This window comes from Argiope bruennichi, chromosome 7 (assembly GCF_947563725.1).
Source record: "Argiope bruennichi chromosome 7, qqArgBrue1.1, whole genome shotgun sequence".
In the NCBI taxonomy this organism is placed as follows: Eukaryota; Metazoa; Arthropoda; class Arachnida; order Araneae; family Araneidae; genus Argiope; species Argiope bruennichi.
This window is the reverse complement of record NC_079157.1, coordinates 130257395-130278764: the sequence shown is the minus strand read 5'-3', so window position 1 is coordinate 130278764 and position 21370 is coordinate 130257395. Positions and strand designations below refer to the sequence as shown.

General features: G+C 32.1%; 1 protein-coding gene across 2 annotated transcripts; it reads left to right on the top strand.

Moving 5' to 3' along the window:
- The first annotated feature begins 13494 nt into the window (after positions 1–13494).
- On the top strand, positions 13495–21370 carry LOC129976097 (speckle-type POZ protein-like A). Of its 2 annotated transcripts, none has more exons than XM_056089477.1 (2): positions 13495–15089; positions 21258–21370. In XM_056089477.1, the coding sequence occupies exon 1, from the start codon at positions 13555–13557 to the stop codon at positions 15070–15072; it is 1518 nt and encodes a 505-aa protein (XP_055945452.1). In that variant the 5' UTR covers positions 13495–13554; the 3' UTR covers positions 15073–15089; positions 21258–21370. The 2 variants fall into 2 exon arrangements, with proteins under 2 accessions (XP_055945452.1, XP_055945453.1); XM_056089478.1 differs by having other exon boundaries at positions 21261–21297.

Genomic DNA, 21370 nt, shown 5'->3' with positions numbered 1-21370 from the left:
CTTTCAAAAGGATTTAAATGACGTAAATAACAAATTATTTTATTTAGGCCCATAAATATGTTTCAAAAATTTATGAAATCTAAATTCTATATAGTCCTTCGGTCCTAAGGAATCATATTCTGAAAAATATTCTTGACTGTCCAATTTTTAAAAAAATAAATAAACGTTTCTTTCTTCTGCGGTCAAATCTGATCGATTTATTAAGTTTTGATTATTACATTTTCAGAACAATCAACATTAAAATAATCTTAAGCCAATCATTCTTAAGAATAGGGCTGGGCGATAACCGAACTTCATCATTGCGATATATCATTCAACGTATATCGATATTTTTCGATATATCTTGATATCCTTTTTTATTTATAGCTATTATACATTATAACAAGCATCTCTTAACATTCTTATTAATCAGAACGACACCAAATAAAAAGATGTTTCATTTTATGTAATAAAAATATTTGTGTTCGTTTCAGTAAAAATAGTGGCAAATAATGTCTTTCTGGTTTCGACAAAAAAATAAAAATATCATAAAAGTGGAACAACTATTCTTAAAAAATCCATTCTAAAAAATTAAGTCAATTTTTATAGGATTAACAATAAAGATCTGTGATTTTTTTCAGTATTCCTTAACACTAACAAGTAACCAGCTCATTTAAATGGAAACATCATTTCTGAAAATGAAGCATTGCATGACCAGAAATTTTATATATGCAAAAACAAATAAGATTCAACATGGGTGGGCTGAAACGTGTCAATTCCCTCCTGCATTAACTCTCTCTATTTAGTAGGGCCACTGTGGCCTGGTATTAAGGCCATGGCTTCGAAGCCAGAGGGTTTCAGGCTCAAGACCTAATTCCACCGAAGAACCGTCGTGTAAGCGGGTCTGCTGCTCGTTAAATCTCGGGGCCAAAAGTCCTCCCGCTGGTGTAGAAGTTTGGAAAGGGGGGGATGCCAGTTCAGGTGTCGTTCTCGTCATCTCACCGCGGTTCAAAATTACGCCGTCCGTCCCAAAATAACCCTAGTGTTGCTTTAAAACGGGACGTTAATATAACTCAACTAAACCATTCTATTTAGTAATTTTATTTTTAGTCTTATAAAGCTAAGAACTAAAGCATTTCGGAATGGCTATCATCGTAAGAATGGCAAAACTGCCACGAAATTGAGGATAGCGCAATGCCATGCTCTAAATGAATTTCTTGGGTCTTTATATATATATATATATATATATATATATATATATATATATATATATATATATAAAAAGAATTACAGCGTTGAGAAATTGTCAGACTGTTAAAAAAATGTCTTAATTCGTCTTCTGAAATTTAGTAAAACTCTTTTTTGAACGTTTAACAATACAACTAATATGGGGGAAAAAGAAAAAAAAAACGACTATAGATTTAAAAAAATTACACAAATAACGTGATTATATATTTTATGAAGAAATGAAAATGCTTTAATAAATACTAGTTTTCATAAATAAAGGAAGCGAATTCATCAAGTTGAAAAAAGCCGGCTTTGTAGTTAGAAGCAAAATGAAAATAAAAAATACCAGTTGAAACATTTTTATGAAGCCAGGGTGAGACAACATCACGCATTGCTTTAAAGTTTAACAAAATTCATCAAATAAAGAATCTTATTCAATGATCTGCTTCATTTTTTTTTTTAATTAAAGCAAATAAATTTTTTCTTTTTCTTTTAAAACGACTTGAACGGCGATAAAATAACGTGATTCAATGAATCGAAAAAGCAGTAATATTGATTTGAATTTCATTATAATAATAATTGTTGTTAGAAATCATGCCCAAAAACTAATTTTTCAAAAATTACTAAATTTAAAGAAAAAAAAATACATTCATACAAACAAATTGACATCATTGTAAAAAAAAAATGTTAACTTTTAAAATCGTGTAAAAATTTTTAAGCAATATTATGCTTTGATATTATAGCGTTATTAAATAAAGCTCTATTTTTATTTTTCAAATGAAAACAGAGCTTTAAAATTTTGAAAATCCCGTTCTTAATAGGACTCTAATAACCAAGAAGTAACTTCACAAATTTCATGGTCCTAGATTGAATAGTTAATGCTGCGCCTTGCTCTTTAAATCGAGATAAATTTCATTAGGAAAAAAATTCTGTAAGAGTGATAAAGAGCGAAAAATCACAAAATGATAGAATCTGAACCATAAAGAATAAAAGTTTTGAAAAACTTTTTTTTATATATCTTTAAAAGTTTTAAGTACCAAATCTGTCAGTTTCTTCCCCACGGTAAAAACTGATATTTTACGACATTAGTTCAATAAATAATAATTTTCAAATGGAGGGGGGGGGCGTTTAAAAAAATACCACGAAAGAAATCACGATTATTGAAAACTTATGGCTTCAAGTTAAAATCTAGTTAAATCTAGTAAGTAATCATACTAGATTGAACGCGATCAGCTGATGTAATTACATACTGCAATTAATTACACTTCAATATAGTACAGTAAAATCCCTTCAGTAAGTAGTCCAAGGAATTTCTCCAAAATGACATATTAAAGAGAATGATGATCAAATGTGTAACATACTATAGAGGCTCCACTTTTTTTCTTAGAACGATTTCTTCCACATTCGTTATATCTCTTTCGTGTACCAGGTTCCTTTTGCTGTATCCTTGTTACACTTACCAAGCATAACTTAAGTAAATTTTTCAAATTCAAAACACGAAATTTTGAAGTTTGAACTTTCAATCAATGCAAAATGAATAAATAAAATTTTTTAAAAATGAGGAAGTTGGGGGGCGGGAGGCTCATTAAACGTTATCTGAATGTGTATCGAAACCCCTGTACCTATTTCATGGATTTCTTCTCCGAATTCTTCCCTTCTGTAGGTTTCTTTCTCGATACATCCGGTAAACATGCTTTCTAATTATCACATTTAACGTATGGAGAAACAAAACAAAACGCTTTCTTTGCACTTCTTGAGACAATTAAGCACTTTTAAGACAACATAGTACTCGAAAAATCACCAAAAAAAAAAAAAAAGAGAGAATTTTTTTTATTGGCTTATATGATAAATTGAGTCTTTCTAAATGTGCCTGCAAAATTTTATATAGCTTTATTTTTTATTAAATTATTGAAGAATGTTTGATGCATGACAGAAGAGTAAACAATGTTGCCAAGTCCACTTTGCAGATTCAAACACCCTTAAAAGAAGCTCATTTGGCAAAAATATTGTCAATTAACCAAAGGCTTGCATCAAATGAGCTATTAGAGCTATGCATTCGGTTCATGACACAAAACTACAATGAGACTCTCCACGGTGTCATTTGAAGTAAATGCTCAAAAGTCACAACTGCATCGATCAAGCAGAATACCAGAAATGTACATTTAATCAATTTTTATATGCGTATTAATTTTTTAAAAGTGTTATTATAAATACTTGTGAAGTTTTGATCTTTCGTCAGTTTTTCTTTATATCTTCAATATACAAATATAATATTTTGTTCTAATAAATTTTTGCATTTTTTAACTTTAAACAATTTAGAATAACTTGAATCACATTTTGTAAAAGTTACAGGCAAATTGGATAGATTTTATGTTAGGATTTATATCAATAAAAACTTTAAATGCATTTTTCTCCATGTTGTGTTTTTGCTTATATGCTACATTTCGAAAGCCTAAGGCTTTCTTAAAAATGGAGGTAGGGGTGTGAAATTTTTTGTGAACGTTTAGAAATATAGCTTTATAAAACTTAGTATGAAATTAGTTTAAAGGTGTGTAGTAATTTTTTTTAAAAAAAGGTTCAAATTCAGAATTTCTGCATTTTTTTGTGTGTTTTTTACAATAAAAAAATTAAATACTATGGATAGGAGAGAATCCATATTAAGTTTTTTGTAGTATACCTGGTCGTAGCTACCTGGAAAAAAATTGGAGAAAAATCTTCATATTTAAAATAGCCTTTAGATTTTTAAAAAAAGCTCAATTTAAAAAAAAATTAATTATTTCAAAAAAACATTTTAGGGGAGAGTTATAGAGTACTATTTCACATACAATAAAAGTAAAATATAATTTTAAGCATTAATTTTTTTTTAATTTGATGTATCGTATCGAATTAAGATGCTTAAAAATGATTTTCAGATTTAAGCACTTTTCATGACGCTACGCGTCCTGTAACATGTTTTTAGCAAACCCAGACTAATCACTTCCTAGTCCCTTTTTTCAATGAGTTACGAATGATTTATTGGACGTTTATGATCCGTACGGGCATGACTAGAAAGGCCGCTCAACAATCACTGTGAGGAATAATGTTCCATTATTCCTCGGAACATTTGCGCTCGGTATCGGAACATTTGCGCTCGGTTAATCATTCCCTACCCCTGTTGCTGTCATAGGTTTACTGGGATTTGGACCTTTGGCAAGAAAACTTGGCGCGGGTGACGGTTTTTTGTTTTCCATAGCTGCATTTCCGGTCGGGCTTATTGAAGATAATGGAATGGCGATAATTTTTGTGAAAATTTTTTCAAAGGTTAATGTAAAAGGATAAACATGTAAACGGATTACAAAGGGTAATTGAAAGGACCTATGAAAAAATTTAAAATTCTTAATTCATCGGAGCTTTTATTGACTCCAGTAACATAAATTGTAATTGTTTAGTTCATTTAAACCATTTCGTTAGTAGATGCGTGTCCCTGATTAAAATTGACTGATGGGCGCTGATTACAGTGACTATCCAATAGATATATAAACCATGTTTACCTTAAATTTAATTGTTTGATTTAATTAATAATATAGATATTGTAAAAGTTCATAGAAATCTTTTCCTCCATTTACTTTTTAGAAAATATATTTCGAATTTGTTCGCTTCATACAGACACTAGCTGAAATTTACACTTTTATATATTTAATTTACAATAATATTTGATTTATGTTTTTAATTTGAACTTCTTACAATGTGATGGCAACAGGTGGATAACAGCTAATTTTTTCCCATTGACGTGCTCATGCAGATTAAATTTTATTTTTATTTTGTGCGAAGTACATTGTTGAAAAATATGGTTAAAATGTTTCTTTAAAAACACGTTAAAAATCGAAACTTAATTTGTAGATTAAAGCATTGGTATCATTAAAAAGATAATTTTTTTAGCTTTATCTTGATGCAAAAATCAATTTTGTGTTTTAATATTTTCGGAAGTTATAGCGTTGTAATTTTTAGAAAGTGTATCCATTTTTAAATCTTTTTACTCCTTAATGTAACAAATTATTGTATGTATAAGGGTCAATGTCAGTGAAATGAATTAATATTAGATAAGTATATTATCTGTAATGCTCATAAACAATGCTGATTGAGAAAGTTTTCGTATTAGTTGAAATTTAAACACTTTCGTTTTTCAAGTTCCCATTTTTTGTTGAGATTACTGAAAATTAAAAAAGATGCATTGCGCAAAAAGCGGAATAGTATACGGTTTTAAGAACAATAGTAAATGTTACATGTCCAATAGAATTTGAAGTTAAATATGCTCTTGTGAGTAAGCGATCAATGACAAGTTAAGTAAACTTTAGCAACCATAAATCTGAATTATAAAACTAAGTTGGCCATTGCTTTCATAAAAACTTTTAAAAAAATGCTTTTTAATGTGTATTAGCATTTGTGTAACAATATATTTTGCAACTATTTTTCTTCAATTCATAGTTATATAGGAGTAATCATAATTTCTATTTTGAAAAAAGCAACATTACTACCAAGTTATTCAATAAATCTCTCAAAACTTTTTTTTTTAATTTTAATTACATACAAATGAACAAAAAATGCTGTTAAGCTTTCAGAAATGCGGAACAGTCTTGACTATGCTGAATGTCAGAGAGATAAATGTTTGCAGTTAGTTTATTTTTTTATTTCTTTATTTATTTTTGTTAAATGTAAGTGACCATATTATGCATATTGTGAATGCATATTAAAAAAAGAATTATTTAGAAATTATATTCATTTTTTTTTAAATTCACCTTTTTATTATTTTCATATTATTTTTTTATGTATAAGTAAAAATTATAACAATTCCTAGATGAATATTCAGTCTGAAATATTCCAGAACTTTATTACGAAATAACGAAATATACAAAAATTCAATTTAATTTTGTTCGTTTCTTTCTCAATTAAACCTATTAAATATTTTTTGAATAAATAATTTACTTATAAAATTCGAAAAAAAATTAGGGACATTTTATTAAAGTTCGCTGTTAGTACTAAAACTATTGAGAGAAAGGATTGAGCCATTCTTTTGGGATGAATCCGAGGTATTACAATTTCATAGGCACATAGATGTTGGCCGATTCTCCTGGATTGAAAAATTAATAAAAGCAATTATTGATAAAAATAAAATCGTGTCAAACGAAATACTATAAACATTGAATAACTCCTTCTAAATTAAAGAATTCGGTAATGTTAATTAACAGAATTATAGAGAGCAAGTAAATGTCCCAAAATCGAAGTGCTTCAATAATTAATCAGTGATGAGTTCTATGTTCTAAGAGCCCTTCTAACATTCACGCGGGCCTCAGTATGATTTTCTGTGCAAGCAGAGAAAATCTAAAATATCCAACTCAAAGAGTATTTTTTCCAAACAAGTTTGGGTGACTCATTAACCCCACCAAACCCCTCTCGTGATGTACAAAGACAGTGACCTCTTCAGAGAGTAAGGGAAAGTTTTATTGGTTAATCGTTTTATTGGGGGTGGTTGATGGGTCAGTTGACCGCACAGTTTGGCGTACATTGTAAAATCGCCAAATCTTACATGCAAAGATAAAGTTTATAATGTGGTAGTCTTTCTTGACACTTGAGCGGAAAGGGGGAAATTTATCGAGCGCAAGTGACATAGAAGCGAGGCGGGCAAACAAATACCGCACCCCCTTCCGTACCGGACCTTATCCCTAGTATGCAATGAAGTTAGAGAAGTATGATATTCCTGGGTAGCAGAGTTCCTGGAATTGGGATCGCTTTTTGGGGAGGGGGAGAGCCTTTCATCTTAATGCTATTTTCTAAAACAGGTGTGCAGGAGATAACTGGAAGTAGTCTAGGATGTTTCTTGAAGCAGGTGACACGAAGTACTGTTCGTTTCAGTATTCTGAGACTACCACGTTTCGACGATTCTATCTGACTAAGGGGTGAGACATGGAAATAGGAGCACATTTCTGGAATTCTTCGCAATTATTTAATCTTGATTTCTGCCCTATTAGATACTCTTTCTTTAATTTTTTTTTTTTTCATATGGCGTTTCTGATTGCATTATTTTATTTTAATTCCAAATTACGTATAGATTGTTTATATGGCTAATTCAAGTGCTGCTTCAAATTTTGCTATTTCATGTAATATGTTTAAAATAATAATAATAATTAAATATAATTAATATTAAAATAAATAATAATTTCATGTAATATTTTTAAGTAAAAATCTTTATTAATAATATTAAATTATATATTAAAAATACCATTATTTAAAAAATAATAAATTTTTAAGATGTTCTATATTTACAGCAACTCTTGAAATGAAAAAAAAAATGTTTTAAATAGAGTAAACTCCCAATTATCTCCGATATTAATCTCAAAATATTGTCAAATTCAATAACATATTAAAAAGAAGCATTTTAATATTAAAAGAATCATTATTATTTTGAAAAAAAAAAAAAAGCAAGTTACCAAATTTTAAGAACAGAAATGTCCATTTATTCATTATAATTTAAAGCTTATACCCCTTACAAAAAAAAAAAAAAAATGTTCTGAAATATTTTGTTGTGAATTAGTATCTTATTGAGAATTTTCTGCAGTGTTTACACCTCATAAGTTCGCGAGTCATCCGAGTTGACTTTATTGTTAAATGCAAACGTCTCCTCCTTTCGTCTTTCCTCACACCCCTATTTTGTCGAATTAAACTCACCCTAAAGCATACGCAAATGCGTGGAGGGTTTTAGAATCCGTTGGCAAACAATAGCTTGTGGTTTCTGGGAAGGAAGCGCTAAAGAAGCCGCTTCTGATCCTCATCGGAGAGCTATTCAATTACAATCCCGGGAAAATTTATTTATTTACATTAGTGAAAGATGAAAACGAAATAGTGAATTCCACTTCCATATCATTTCACGAAAATTTGATGCCTTATGACTATTTGAGGAGAAATTTCTTCGCTCTTCTGGATATCAGTTGGGGAGTGCCATTCATTTCGGAGTGAGCATTCGCTATTGGGACTTTTGTGGCTGCATCCATTCTCAACACCAACCAGATTGACAAACTTGTCTTCAGATATTATTTTCGAATGCCTGATTCAGCTGCTGCACCTCAGACAGGGCAGCCACTTAAGATGATCGCAATGGAGACGGTCATTTTGTTGTATCTATTTATTTAGGAGTCTCGTGCTAGCAGGGAATGCAGCCTTCTTGAGGTAGCACGGAATTTAATTTTAATATTGCTGGAGTGTTTTTTTAAGCATGTTAGTCGAGAATGTGATTCTTATTTGGATTGCTGAGATTATGGCATTATTTTATTATTAATTTGAATTCTAAGTTGGTATTTTTTACTACTTTTAGTAAAACTAAGGTATAAGGTATTTTTTAATAATATATTCTAGTTTAGGTTTTTTTGCCCATTTAAGGCAATTTTTTATTTAAAGAATCAGTCGTCAAGCCTAATAAGGTTCTAGTTTAGTGCTTTCTAAAATATTTATTGTTTTTATTCTTAGCTAGTCATCAGCGTACATTCCGATAATTGTTTTGTGAATTTTCAGAATACTTTTCACGAAAATTGAGTAGAGTCCGGGGGGGGGGGGTCTACAATTGTTCTATGACTGCTGTCACGGATTTCAGTGAAGATAGGTTATTCAACAAAATTTCTATTGTTAAGGCATGACTTTATTAACTGAACTAAATGAACGGAGTCCTGTTAATTTGTGAAATAGTCCTTGCATCCAGATACTATCGAATGCCTTCTGTATGTCCGGAAAACTGCAAAAATTGCATTCTCCCGACTGCAGTTGATTTTCTGAATCCGAATTGTTTCAGGCAGAGAATCTGCTTTGTTATTAATTTTATCCAGAATCAAATTTTCTGTTAATTTGCTGAGGGTGTTTAGTAGTGAAATTGGCTGCATCGGCCTTTCCATGTTTTTAGTATTTGGACGTTTTTATCTTTAGGTGAACTAATTAAATTTAAAGATGTTATTTATTATTGTCGTCATTTTAAAGGTTACCGAACAGGGACGTTTTTATGGAAAATTTTATCAATTTTTGAGGATTTTGCAATGTTTTTTGATAATTTTAAAATTATCCAATTCGGTTCTGTTATTAGGCCTATCAGTCAAAGCCTTTTAACTAGCATTCATATAAGTGAGCTGTATTTTTGAAAATATCGGACGCTTCTTTACAAAGAAGGATCAAGTGTCGTCTCTGTCATCTGACCGCGGTTCAAAATGACAAGGTCCGTCCCAAAATAGCCCTAGTGTTGCTTGAAAAAGGGTTAATGTAACTAAAAATAAAACCAAACTAATCTTTACAACGATTTTCATTTCTAATCAAAGAAGAAATCAGATTTATAATCAGAGTCAACTCCATGTTTTCCACCAATCTCTTTAAATTAATATTTTTTCATCATTTTATTCAGTTTTTTACAAGGGTTTCAAGGTTTCTAGTTTTTTTACAAGGCTATTATATTGAGGAAAGATTTTTAAACTTTTGAATGCTCTATGGAAATATTATGTGTATTGATACTCTTGAATAAATTTTATTATTTTTATACTAGTTGAATGCTTTGAAATATAAAACATTTATAAATATATATGTAGCGTCATAACTGTCGTAGAAAAATTAGAATGCTATCGAGAATTCGAATAAATTTAATCTTCAACGTTTGAATCCTTCCAAAGTCCTTTGTCCTTCCTGTCCAGCACATTGAATGAATAATGACCGAGAATTTTTTCATAAGAATGTTACATATTGAATAGCAAAGCCTTTAAATTCATATGAAACTGCCTGATATTTTGAAACTGGCGTTTCTGTGTTTGCACTAGGCATCATTTTTTTTTTGTAAGTGATATTTTATCACTTTTTTTTAATAAATTATTTATATACTAATTTCCAGTTTGATTTAATCAGTTATATAAATATCCTGTTTTAAAGCAAAGCTGGGGCTACCTCGTAATTTTGAACCGTGGTCAGATAGCGAGGGCGACACCTGAGCTAGTTGACCCCTCTCCAAACTTCCACACCATACCAGCGTTGACCCCGACGGATTTAACATGCACCAGATCCGCTTATACTACGGTTATTCGGAGGAATCGGGTCTCGAATTTGAAACCCTCCGATTCCGAAACCGAGTCCTTACCACCAGATGACCGCGGCCCAAAGTTAATTTCATTTTCACCCGAATATGAGGGATGAGCGCATTGAGCTTTTGTTTAAAAGATAGACTTGTTATATGCAATATTGTAAAGAAATGGCTTTAATTTAAAACTTCTAAAATAAATCTTTTGACCAAAATTTATTTTAAGGAAAATCATCATGATATTTATTATTCATAAGGATCAGTATATCTTCATCTATTTTTTTTGTATTTATTTTTATGCACGAAATTACTTTATTTTCACATTATTAAGTTTTTGAACAACTTCAAGTTTTTCGTTTGTCCTATTCTCTCCGAGTTTTTTTAAAGTTTTTTCCTCGCGCGCTGAATGACAGTAAATCTTGCATGCGATACAATCTTCCAGTTTTCAATTAAATATAAAATGAATCGAAATATATCGTACTTCATGGTTGAAGCGTGTTTTCAAATTAGATGCTATGAAAATATTTCTTATTATGCCGGCAAAGTTTATCATTTTTCTGAATTTTTACAATCTGGCATTCCTCTAAAACTGAAATGATAACTACGTCATAATTAATTTTACAATCAAAGTACCTACCAACAAAAGTTATCAGGTATTCTACTCGTTACTTCCGATTTATTAGTTTTTCTTTTTTCCAGGTGACTTTCAGTGTTTCTCAATTTAACAGAGCAGTTGGTTCAAGATCACTACGCTGCGAATAAACATTATTTTTTTTAATATCTATCTCTCTTTTAATAATCGTAGAAAATAACAGAAAATCTGTCCATTAAAGAATTGTAAAAAAATTCATTTGTTTATCAAAATGTTATGCATAGTTATAACTATAATCTCGTCAAAATTTTATTACTTCTTTGTACTGAATGCATATAAAAATGTAATTAAAATGGCTATTAGAATATTAGTTTAGTTATATTAACGTCCCGTTTTAAAGAAACCTTAGGGTTATTTTGGGACGGACCTCGTCATTTTAAACCGCGGTCAGATGACGAGGGCAACACCTGGACTAGCACCCTCTTTCTCCAAACTTCCCTACCATACCACAACAGCGGGAGGACCTTTGGCCTCGACGGATTTAACGCGCACCAGACTCGCTTACACGACGGTCTTCGGTGGATTCGGTCTCGAACCTGAAAACCTCCAATTTCGAAGTCGAGAGCTTACCACTGTGCGACTGCAGCCTATTAGAACGTTAGAATAATTATTATAATTCGAACAAATTTATTCCATATTTTTTCGTTTCAACCCTTGCTTTTCTTTTCCTTTTATTATTTCCATTAAAACTGATTCAATGAAATCGATTTGGTATCTCATTCAAAAAAAAATTTTTAGGAGAAAAAGAATTTTTACATGTTGAATACCAAATACTTCTAAATTCAGTTAAATAAATAAATTAATTAATTAAAAAAAGCAAGCATTTTATAAATATTTCAGAAGTAAGATTTAAATTACAAATATTTCTCTTTCAGTTTTTAGAATACTCTGAAGCGTATTTTGAGCACTGAATTTTATTTTAAATCATATTTAAATTAGTATAAATGATGAACGTATGAATTAATTAATGTTGGCCTTTTCTTTAAAAAACATAATGATAAAATTAACATTCGAGATGGCAAAATAAATATTCTCATTTAAAAATAATCCGTAAAAAATGCTGTAGACTAAAATAAATTTTAAAGAGGAATTCCACAAGTTACATTGTTATACATAAAAATAAGTTATATCCTGATAGAATTTTTATTAACACTCAATCATTTTTGTTAAGTTATTAATTTTCTGAACATTTTTCAAATTCCTCTTCCCTCAGTTTTTTTTTTTTTTTTTTTTACAGCAATAGACTCGATTTAGTCTAGTAATATTTAATTAAAAGTTAAGTTAAAAATGATATTATGTGTTTCAGTAGAAGCACGTCCGTAAATAAGCAGAATGAAAATTACGTTTAACATTTTTTACGAAAGCTGACATTTTTACGATCTCCCTCCGTCCCAAAATGAGAGCGTCCTTTTCGCAAATCTTCCTGGTCTTTGAAGGGGAGTATGTCAATGATGGAATGCTTCTTTTGTCCACTTCATGTGATTACGATGTCAAGGTCATTCCCACACCTGTTTCACTTTTTCCCCTCTAAGGAAGGGAAGGGTCATCTTTCGCCAAAAGGGAGGGTTTACTGAACTCAAGTTGCTGATTTTGGCGAGAGAAGGAAAAAAATTACTTTGTCGGAAATTGTGAAGTTTTAGGAATATTTTGCTGTGTTGGATCGAAAATCAGATTCTTAAAGCCCATTCTAACCGCCTAGCCAGAGTCACAAAATTACAATATTATTAAACTTAGAAGCTAAAACTAAAATATTTATAGAGATGACAAATTGGCGTAAAAATCCAGAATTATGGTATGGATTCATATTTCTCAGACCGACTATGCCGTCATGGATGAATCGAACCTTTCTTTTACTGTGCTGTAAAAATTATTAGCAGTCATGTCCACATTATAATTGGGAATAGGATATACTTGAATATGCAAGCAGGAAGGATTTTGAATAAGCAAATGATAATGAGTACATAGGTTGAAACCACTCCACTATCATTCTCTGTGTCTTCATTTTTGTGAGCCACGATGGTCTCGGTTACGGGATTAGAGGGTAACCTTGTTCCATAGAAGAACCAAAGTGCAAACGAATCTGGGCGCGATGAATCCGTCATCTACGTATCTGATAACGGTTAAAAATTTCGAGATCTATTCCCAAATAGTCCTTGTGCTGATTCAAAACTGGAAATGAATATAATTTCACACACTAATTTCGGAAGCATACAGATGAAAATTCAGAAAACATTTCGATAATATTACCTCCATCCTATTTGTGGTATTTTGTAATATTTTTTTAAAAAAAGTGCAAAATCGATATCAATGAACGGTTTGCAGTCATAAAAAATTGAAATATTAAAGTATAATCGAAATCAAAAATCTTAAAAATCTCTTCTTGTAAGATTCTGTGACAATTCATTATTTTCAAAAATCACTATACAATATTATTTTATTTTATTTTAACCACTAAGATTTTTAAATCATCTGTTATAAATACCGGAGCTGAAAGGAGCCCTAAAAGAAATATGGTAGCCATTCTGGCAAACCTACAGTAGAGCCACGGTTGCCAGTTCCTTTGCATTCCAGCATCAAGCTTTCCAGTAAGAAGCGTACCGTCGGAGCGAACTGTCGCTGAACGATGATGGAAATAGATAATGCTGACGATATCCACGTCATCGAGTGGCGAATAGAAAACTTTAGCTCATGTGCACTGCAGAAAAGTGAGAAACTGGAAAGCCCGGTCTGTACGGCGGGGAATTTATATGGTACTTGCTGGACAATATCGCTTTACCCAAAAGAAAAAGACGATTCGGATTTCCTGGGCTGTTATATAAGAAGAGACGCTAGAGAAAAATGTGGACCACACACAATGCACGTAGAGTTCGAATTTTCCTTGATTACATTTGACGGTCTGCAGATGCATAAAAAGCGCGGGAAGGAAGAATTTGAAAGAAATTTCAGTTTTGGATTTCCAGAATTCGTAACATTGGAACGCATTTTTTCCAACGAGGAGTTTTTTCTTCATTCCGACGTGTTGACGCTTCGATGCAAGCTTCGGAGACTTGGTCCGAAAAAGAAACATATCTCCGAGAATATCTTCACGACGAAATTTCCCGTTGAAAGAGTGTTTGCTCATTTGAATCTCGATAATTTCCTGGATACTAGCAAGCAGAATCCTCGAGTTTTGGATCTAAAAGGTACAACCAACTGGCTGCTGTCGTTGAAGGTGTCCATGAACAAAGAAGACCGAGAAGGCGCGGTCGAAAGCGAAAAACCAGAACCGTCAGAATCGTTTCTTCACATTGTTATGACGAAAAAGAACGTGACGTGTCCTCTCTATGTATCTTGTTGGATAAAACTGTTAAACAACAAAATGGACGTTGCAGTTGACAAGAAGTTGAGTCATCTGTTCCGTAAAATAGATAGCCAAGAAGAGTGGATACTTCCATACTTCATAGACACAAACAATATGCAGAGTGATTGCATGGAAGACGGTTCGCTTTCCTTGGATTTCGATTTCGCCATTTGCGAACAGCTGCCTCTGTCTATGCAGACGGCAGATTTGACGCCTCTGAAACGAAAAGAGGATCCGAAGGAAACAACCCTGATGAAGGATCTGGCGGATCTGCACAGAACCGGAAAGTTTTCCGATATCACTCTCCGCGCGGAAGGCGAAATGTTTTCAGTCCACAGATCCATTCTTGCGGCCAGAAGCCCCGGATTAGAGAAAATCGTCGGAAGTTCGATGAATGAGACGAGTAACGGTGAAAAGTGTGTTGTCGAAATAGCCGATGTCGATAAAAAGACCCTGGCACTCTTGCTGAAGTTCATTTATACAGATACCCTCCCCGTGGAGGACGTGAACGATTTGAGTTGCTTATCACTCTATTCCGCTGCTCAGAAATACCAAATTCCGTCCCTTCAAGTCAGATGCGTAAAGTTTTTGAGAAATAATTTGTCCTTTAAAGCTGTTTTCAAAGTTCTGGTTAACGCTGAGAAATATGATGATTCAGAACTGAAAGTGATTTCTCTCGATTACCTTCGACTACATTACCAGTTCATTTTATTAACACCTGAATGGCAGGCATTCTCCGAAGCGAATGAAGAACTTGCCAATCAAGTCATGAGACTTCTCACATTGAAGAAACAACATTAGAGGACAAAATACTGAAGGTAAGTTTCCTTTTCAAATTGCCTTTCTTGTGTCTTTATTTGATATATTACTTATTATCCGGTATTGCTCGGAACGAAAATATTTTTGTCTAATTTCGATTTGGCAATGCACAAGTACATAAACTGATTTAAAATATAATATTTGTAATGCAAAAATGAACTTTTAAATTAAATATCATTATACAATTATTTTAATTTGAATAAGAATATCAATTTCTCCAAAGGAGAGAGGCAACGGTGGCCTGGTGGTAAGGTCTCGGGTTCGGAAAGGTAGGGTTTCAGATTCGAGATCCGATTCCACCCAAGAACCTTCATGTCAGCTGATCTGATGCACGTCAAATCTGGGGCCAAATGTCCTCTCGTTGGTGTGGTGTAGTGCGGAAATTTGGAGAGGGGGATACCAGCTCAGGTGTCGTCCTCATCATCTGACCACGGTTCAAAATGACGAGGTTCGTCTCAAAATAACCCTAGTGTTACTCTAAAATGAGACGTTAATATAACTAAACTTCTCAAAAGGAGAAACGAGTTAATTTTCCCCCATAAGTTTCTAATAGCTTTTTAAAGAATGACATAAAATTTAATTAAAGAATACGAGCAGCAGTTTCGAAATAGATAAATATTTTTATACGAACATTTTCATTTAATAGAAGTGGCAACAATAAAGACAAAATCTTTTCTATATACAGAAACAATATTTAATTAATGAAGACATTTTTTGAAAGCTGCGGAACTTTTCCTGGAATCTTCACATTATTTGCTAGAAAAATCAGAAAAATGAAAATCTATTCAGTCATTGGATTTCTGCTACCTACAAAACTATTTCTGTATATAGATGCCAGAGCTTATGTGCATTCGCGTCGTTTTAATTTATATATATTCAGATAACATTCTAGATGGTGCATCCTATTTTGACATTTCATGGTGTTATTTATTAATGCGAGGTGTAACAGATAAAATCATATTTAAAAATTTATAGTTATTACTTTGGAAGCAATAAAATGAACATTTGTGTTGAGTTAATCCAATTGCTTGCTCAAATGCGAAAGATGACGCTAACTTTGATTTCTACTAAAAATTAATCTAACAGTTTCGACCCCGTTAGTGCTTTGTCCTTAATAATGTGCGCATGGAATCTCATTTTTTCAAACTTATCAATTGACACTAAGGCATTTATAGCGGAAATTCGATTTAAAAATGACTTAAATCCAAAGATGTGTCAAATATACTTACTCTTTGTGAAATCTAAAATGCAGCACGATCTCAAAGCTGAAAATTTATTTAATTAGATATTTGGAAAAATTTTAATTTACTGTTTCATTTTTCATTTTACTAATTTCTGTTTTGTCGTCACAACAGATGCGAAAAGTTAAAAAAAAAAAGTGGAAGTGCTGGAACTTGAAGCAGTACAATGAATAAATCATTGATCATGAGAAGGCCAGCCAATGCTAAGTTGCACGCACCATTATAATTTAATTACTTCGACTTCGTTGATTTGAATTCCTTCCCAGGTCGCCATTTCTCATATCCCTTGAATTTCCAATTTAACAAAGGTCGATTTCTTTTTTTTTCACTTAACGAAGTCTCCAAGTGGGCGGACCATTTTTCGAAATATTATGCTTTCGTCCATGAATGGACCGCGGTGGCCTGGTGGTAAGCTTTCGGCTTCAGAACCGGGGGTTGCAGGTTCGATATCCGATTCCACCAAATAACCATCGTATAAGCAGATCTGGTGCACGTTATATCCTTCGCAGCCAAACGTCCTCCCGCTTGTGTGGTGTAGAAGTTTGGAGAGGAGGTACAGCTCTGTTGTTGTCCTTGTCATCTGACTGTGATTCATATGACGCCCGTCCTAAAATAGACCTAGTTTGCTTTAAAAAACGGGACGTTAACTACGTCCATGAATGGAGGCAGCCTCAGCCGAGGCGGGTCTCTCTAAACGAAACGAAATCGTGAAAAGGTTTTTTGATCGATTTATGATCGGCCGAATTTTGTTACATGAACGTCCCGTTGTAAAACAACTGTAGGGCTATATAGGGGTGGACCGCGTCATTTTGATCCGCAGTCAGATGGCAAGGACGACACCTGAGCTGGCATTCTCTCTCCGAAATTCCACACCACATCAGCGGGAGGACGTTTGGCCCCGACGGATTTATTAAAAAAAAAAAAAAAAAAAAAAACCATGCACTAGTCTCGCTTAATCGACGGTTCTTCTGTGGAACCGGGTCTCGGTTCCGAAGCCGAAACCTTACCACCAGCCCCAGAGTAGGAGGGAGAAGAGTGAATAGCTCGGATAAGTTTGTTCTAGGCTCTTCTAAAATCTAAATTATTATTTCATCTGCCTTCCCGCCCCCCCTTTTCTTTTATTTTCTGTTTTACAAACCTTGCAGAATGTTTCAAAATGCGGGCCATTTAAAAAGTCGAGTTTATAAAAGTGCTACTTGATTAAAAAATTTAATATGTTGCCTTAGACATAATATTTAAGTAAATTACTGAATGATTTTGTTTTTTCAATCAAATTCTTTGAAAATACAACCAATAGGATTCGCTTACGACGTGACGCACGTTTGACTCGTCTCTGAAACTCTTATCAAATGAAGCAAACATAAGCGATTAAGAAATATGTTGTCTCTGTGCATCTAATAATAATAAAGATGAAAATCTGTGTTGGTAATCTCCCTTTTCAAAAAAATTTTTTATTAACATTTTAATCGTTTAAAAATGAATCATTGAAATTTGGATTGTTTCCACCAGTAACTTCTTTTTTTTTTTTAATTAAAAAAAACAGTCTTGTTCAAACAATTTCTGTTTTGAAAAATGAAAATATGAGCCTAAATTTAGTTTATTAAGAGTTCCGAAATTTTCTTATTCCAGTGATTGAAATGCCTTTTGAATTTTTATATTCGATTTCTTGAGAGTTTTTTAAAACTTTAGCCCTCATTAACAGTAATTAATTATTTCTTTAAAACTGTGGAGAAATAAACAACTATTTTATTCCTGCCACTTGGCACATAAGACAATGCAAACTGACAAATTTAACAAGTAAACTAAAATCATGAATTTAAATTGTAACCCGTAGGAGTGGCTTTCCCATAACTTTCACGTATACGCTCTGTTGTTGTCGCTTATGGCACTGGTCATAAGCATAGATTTTAAGCCAAATTTTACTGTCTCATATTTCAGTAGTGCCATCTAGGGCCAAGAGTACTTCTTAGCTACTCATGCATCACAGCCCTTTTCACGGGGCGGACTTCATTCATGTATTTCACTCATTCATCCACAGATCGTAATTTAGACCTGAATCAGAGAACGACCACCTCTGATTCAGTACCCCCCAGTGGTTTTGTCTCGGAGGACTTTGTGGTTACGACAGATTTATACGTGCACCAGTCACCATGTAGATGGAGAGTCTTCGGGCGGCGGGGTTCAAACTCCAAGGAATGTGAATCCAACACCCTACCGACCAGGCTATCTCGGCTTTCATACACTCTCTAATAAAGGCATTTTTTTTAAATTTTGTTTTAGACGTTTATTCCCAATTGATTGAAAGCAAAATTTGAAACAAAATAATAACTGTAGTCACATCACATACCAAATTTGACAGGTTTTAATCCCTGCCTATTTGAGTTGTCGAGTTCACATGCTTCTAAAAGTACAGGCCGACAGACGGTCAGCCTCTTATTCTATTTATATCAAAATTTGATACTCTGTGGATGTTTAATCTGTGTACAGAATTTTGTTTGTGTGTCACTTGCGCTCACTCATTAAATAGTGTCATATGCGCTCAAGCATTAAAATGGCTGCCATATTATAAAGTTTATACATATATATGGCACGGTGCATTGACAACGAATGATACACAGCTGCTATCTGTCAATGTCAGTTTCAATATCGCATGACAAAAGTCGAATGGGAAGTTTCTGTTAAAAAGATTGGCTGTTACATCTGTCCGTTTAACCAATAAAACTTATTTGACATTATTGGATTGCGTAAAATACGACTCAAAGGGTCATTCCAAAAGTTTACTTTCAAATTCTTTCATATTCGATGAATGAGCCTTGCAATAGAATAAAATATTATGTATTTTTGTTTGGAGCAAATTTCAGATATACGTAAGTTTTTCTTCCTTCCTTTTTTTTTTTTTAATTTGTTCATTCAACTTTTCCTTTCATATTGCTAAAAAGAAAAATTAAATATTCTAATAGGTTATCAGTTTAAAAAAAGATACAAACACAAAGTGTAAACTATTTTTTTAATATCTCAACATTTTTGTTATTTGTAATTATTATAAATTATTCAGATTGGTTTGTTTTTCCCTTCAACATAAATCATGTTTTGCTTTTTAATCTTTCATATAATGCGGTTTTCATCAAAAAATGCCATTTGAAATCTTCCTATAATTTCTCTGGAATTTACATATCAAAATTATTTAAAGACGTCCTATGTGCAATTTAGTTAAATTTTCGTCCCATTTAAAAGCAACACGGGGGATGGACCCTGCAATTTTAAACTATCAGATGACGAAACCTTTCTCCCACATCAATAAGGAGAGTCGCGGTGGTAGTAATTGTTAAAAATACCTACAAAATGGTAAGAAGACGTGGAAAATAATTCGGGGAAATATAAATTAAAACAATTATATACATATTTTTTTTTCGGAGCAATGAACAAGCCCTTGTTTTACGTGAGTAAATATGCATCGAATTATTTTTCCAGTGCAAATAGTTAATAAATATCAAATCAATGAATCCTGATCTTGGCACCAAAAACAAAGGTTCCAGAAAAAATAAAAATTATTTCAATACTTTTTTTATTAGAATTCGAGATTTATAGATTTATAGAAAATTCTGTGACAAAAACCTATATAAGCGTAGCTAAGTTTTTCTTTGATCGCAGGAGACACGGTCTTCTCTTTTGTGATGCATGAGAAAAGTTGCACGTTTGTGTCGAGCAACCTGATAATAGTTCGGTTGAAGCAGAATATTTCATTTTTATAGTTACAAATGAAAACAAAATAATTTATTTACGATTTCAAATTAAGTGAGACACGTGCATTTTAGTACCGTCTCCGAATACACAGGAGCAGAGAAACCATGCGGAGAAATCGTTGAAATGGACAGCTCTTAATGCAATTTCATTTCTACCACAGAGTAATATGATTTGTAAAGAAATCGCTCAAACCGATATCCCGCCAGCGGCACCTGGAGACGGAAATGGATCTAAAATGCCTTTTAACGATTCACGGTCTTGACTGCTGTACAATAGCCATTTAAAAGAACAAAAAAAACTTCTTTAAAAAATTATTTTTAACAGTTCAGGGTGTGAATCCTACTGTTTATTTTGAGTCTTATTGTATAACTGCTACATTTAAAGTGCTGCTAATTAAATTATATTAATTATATACATTTTAAAGACAATTGTGTAAAAATGAGTCATTATTTATTAAAAATCTAAATATTAATCTAAATTGCTGCATTCGCTTTAAACAGCGTCATTTTTATTCTCTCGCTGTGCTCATTTTAAAACCAAAGTTTTCTGAATGTGGATTTTGGATAAATGGAGTTTTAATGCGACCCCTTCAGCTTGAAAGGAACCGTGTATTCTTAAACTGAAATTTAGTTATTCAAAATATTACAATAAGAAAGGGGGAAAAAAAACAAACGTGGAATATATGAACATTTGAAAAATGGTAACTAAATGAATTCCATCCAAATTTCATGATTCCAAAATATTTGAAATAAATTATAGTTTTAAAACTTAATAACATTTTTTAGTGTACTAAATAATTGTTTTTTAAATAAAAACATAATTTTTGTACAGATATAGTTACTAGAAGTATCAAATTTTCCTTAAAAAAATTACTTATTTTTAAAAGGATTTAAATAAATTTAGATTTCATTAAAAAAAGATATATTTGAAAAATTGATGAAACGTATGTAAGGAGCTTTACGTTTTAGCTCATAGATAACAATAGGTATTTTAACTGTTGTAAAATGTGTTGGAAGATTATGAACAGATTTCTAAAAAAGTTCAAATATATGGATAATAGTTAAGACATTTTTGAAAGATTTTCTCTGTTTAAATAGTAGTTATTCATAATAGTAATTTTTGTTAACTGTACATGTGTTATGATAATAATCCGACTGATATTGAAATTCTTTTCTTTTATAGCAGAAAATGTGACTTAAATCTGCAGCTCATCCACTTTGACCAAGTCTTTTTTTTTTAAGCTTCATTTTTAATTTTTATCATTTTTTACTATAATAAATTTTATTTTCTAAAAA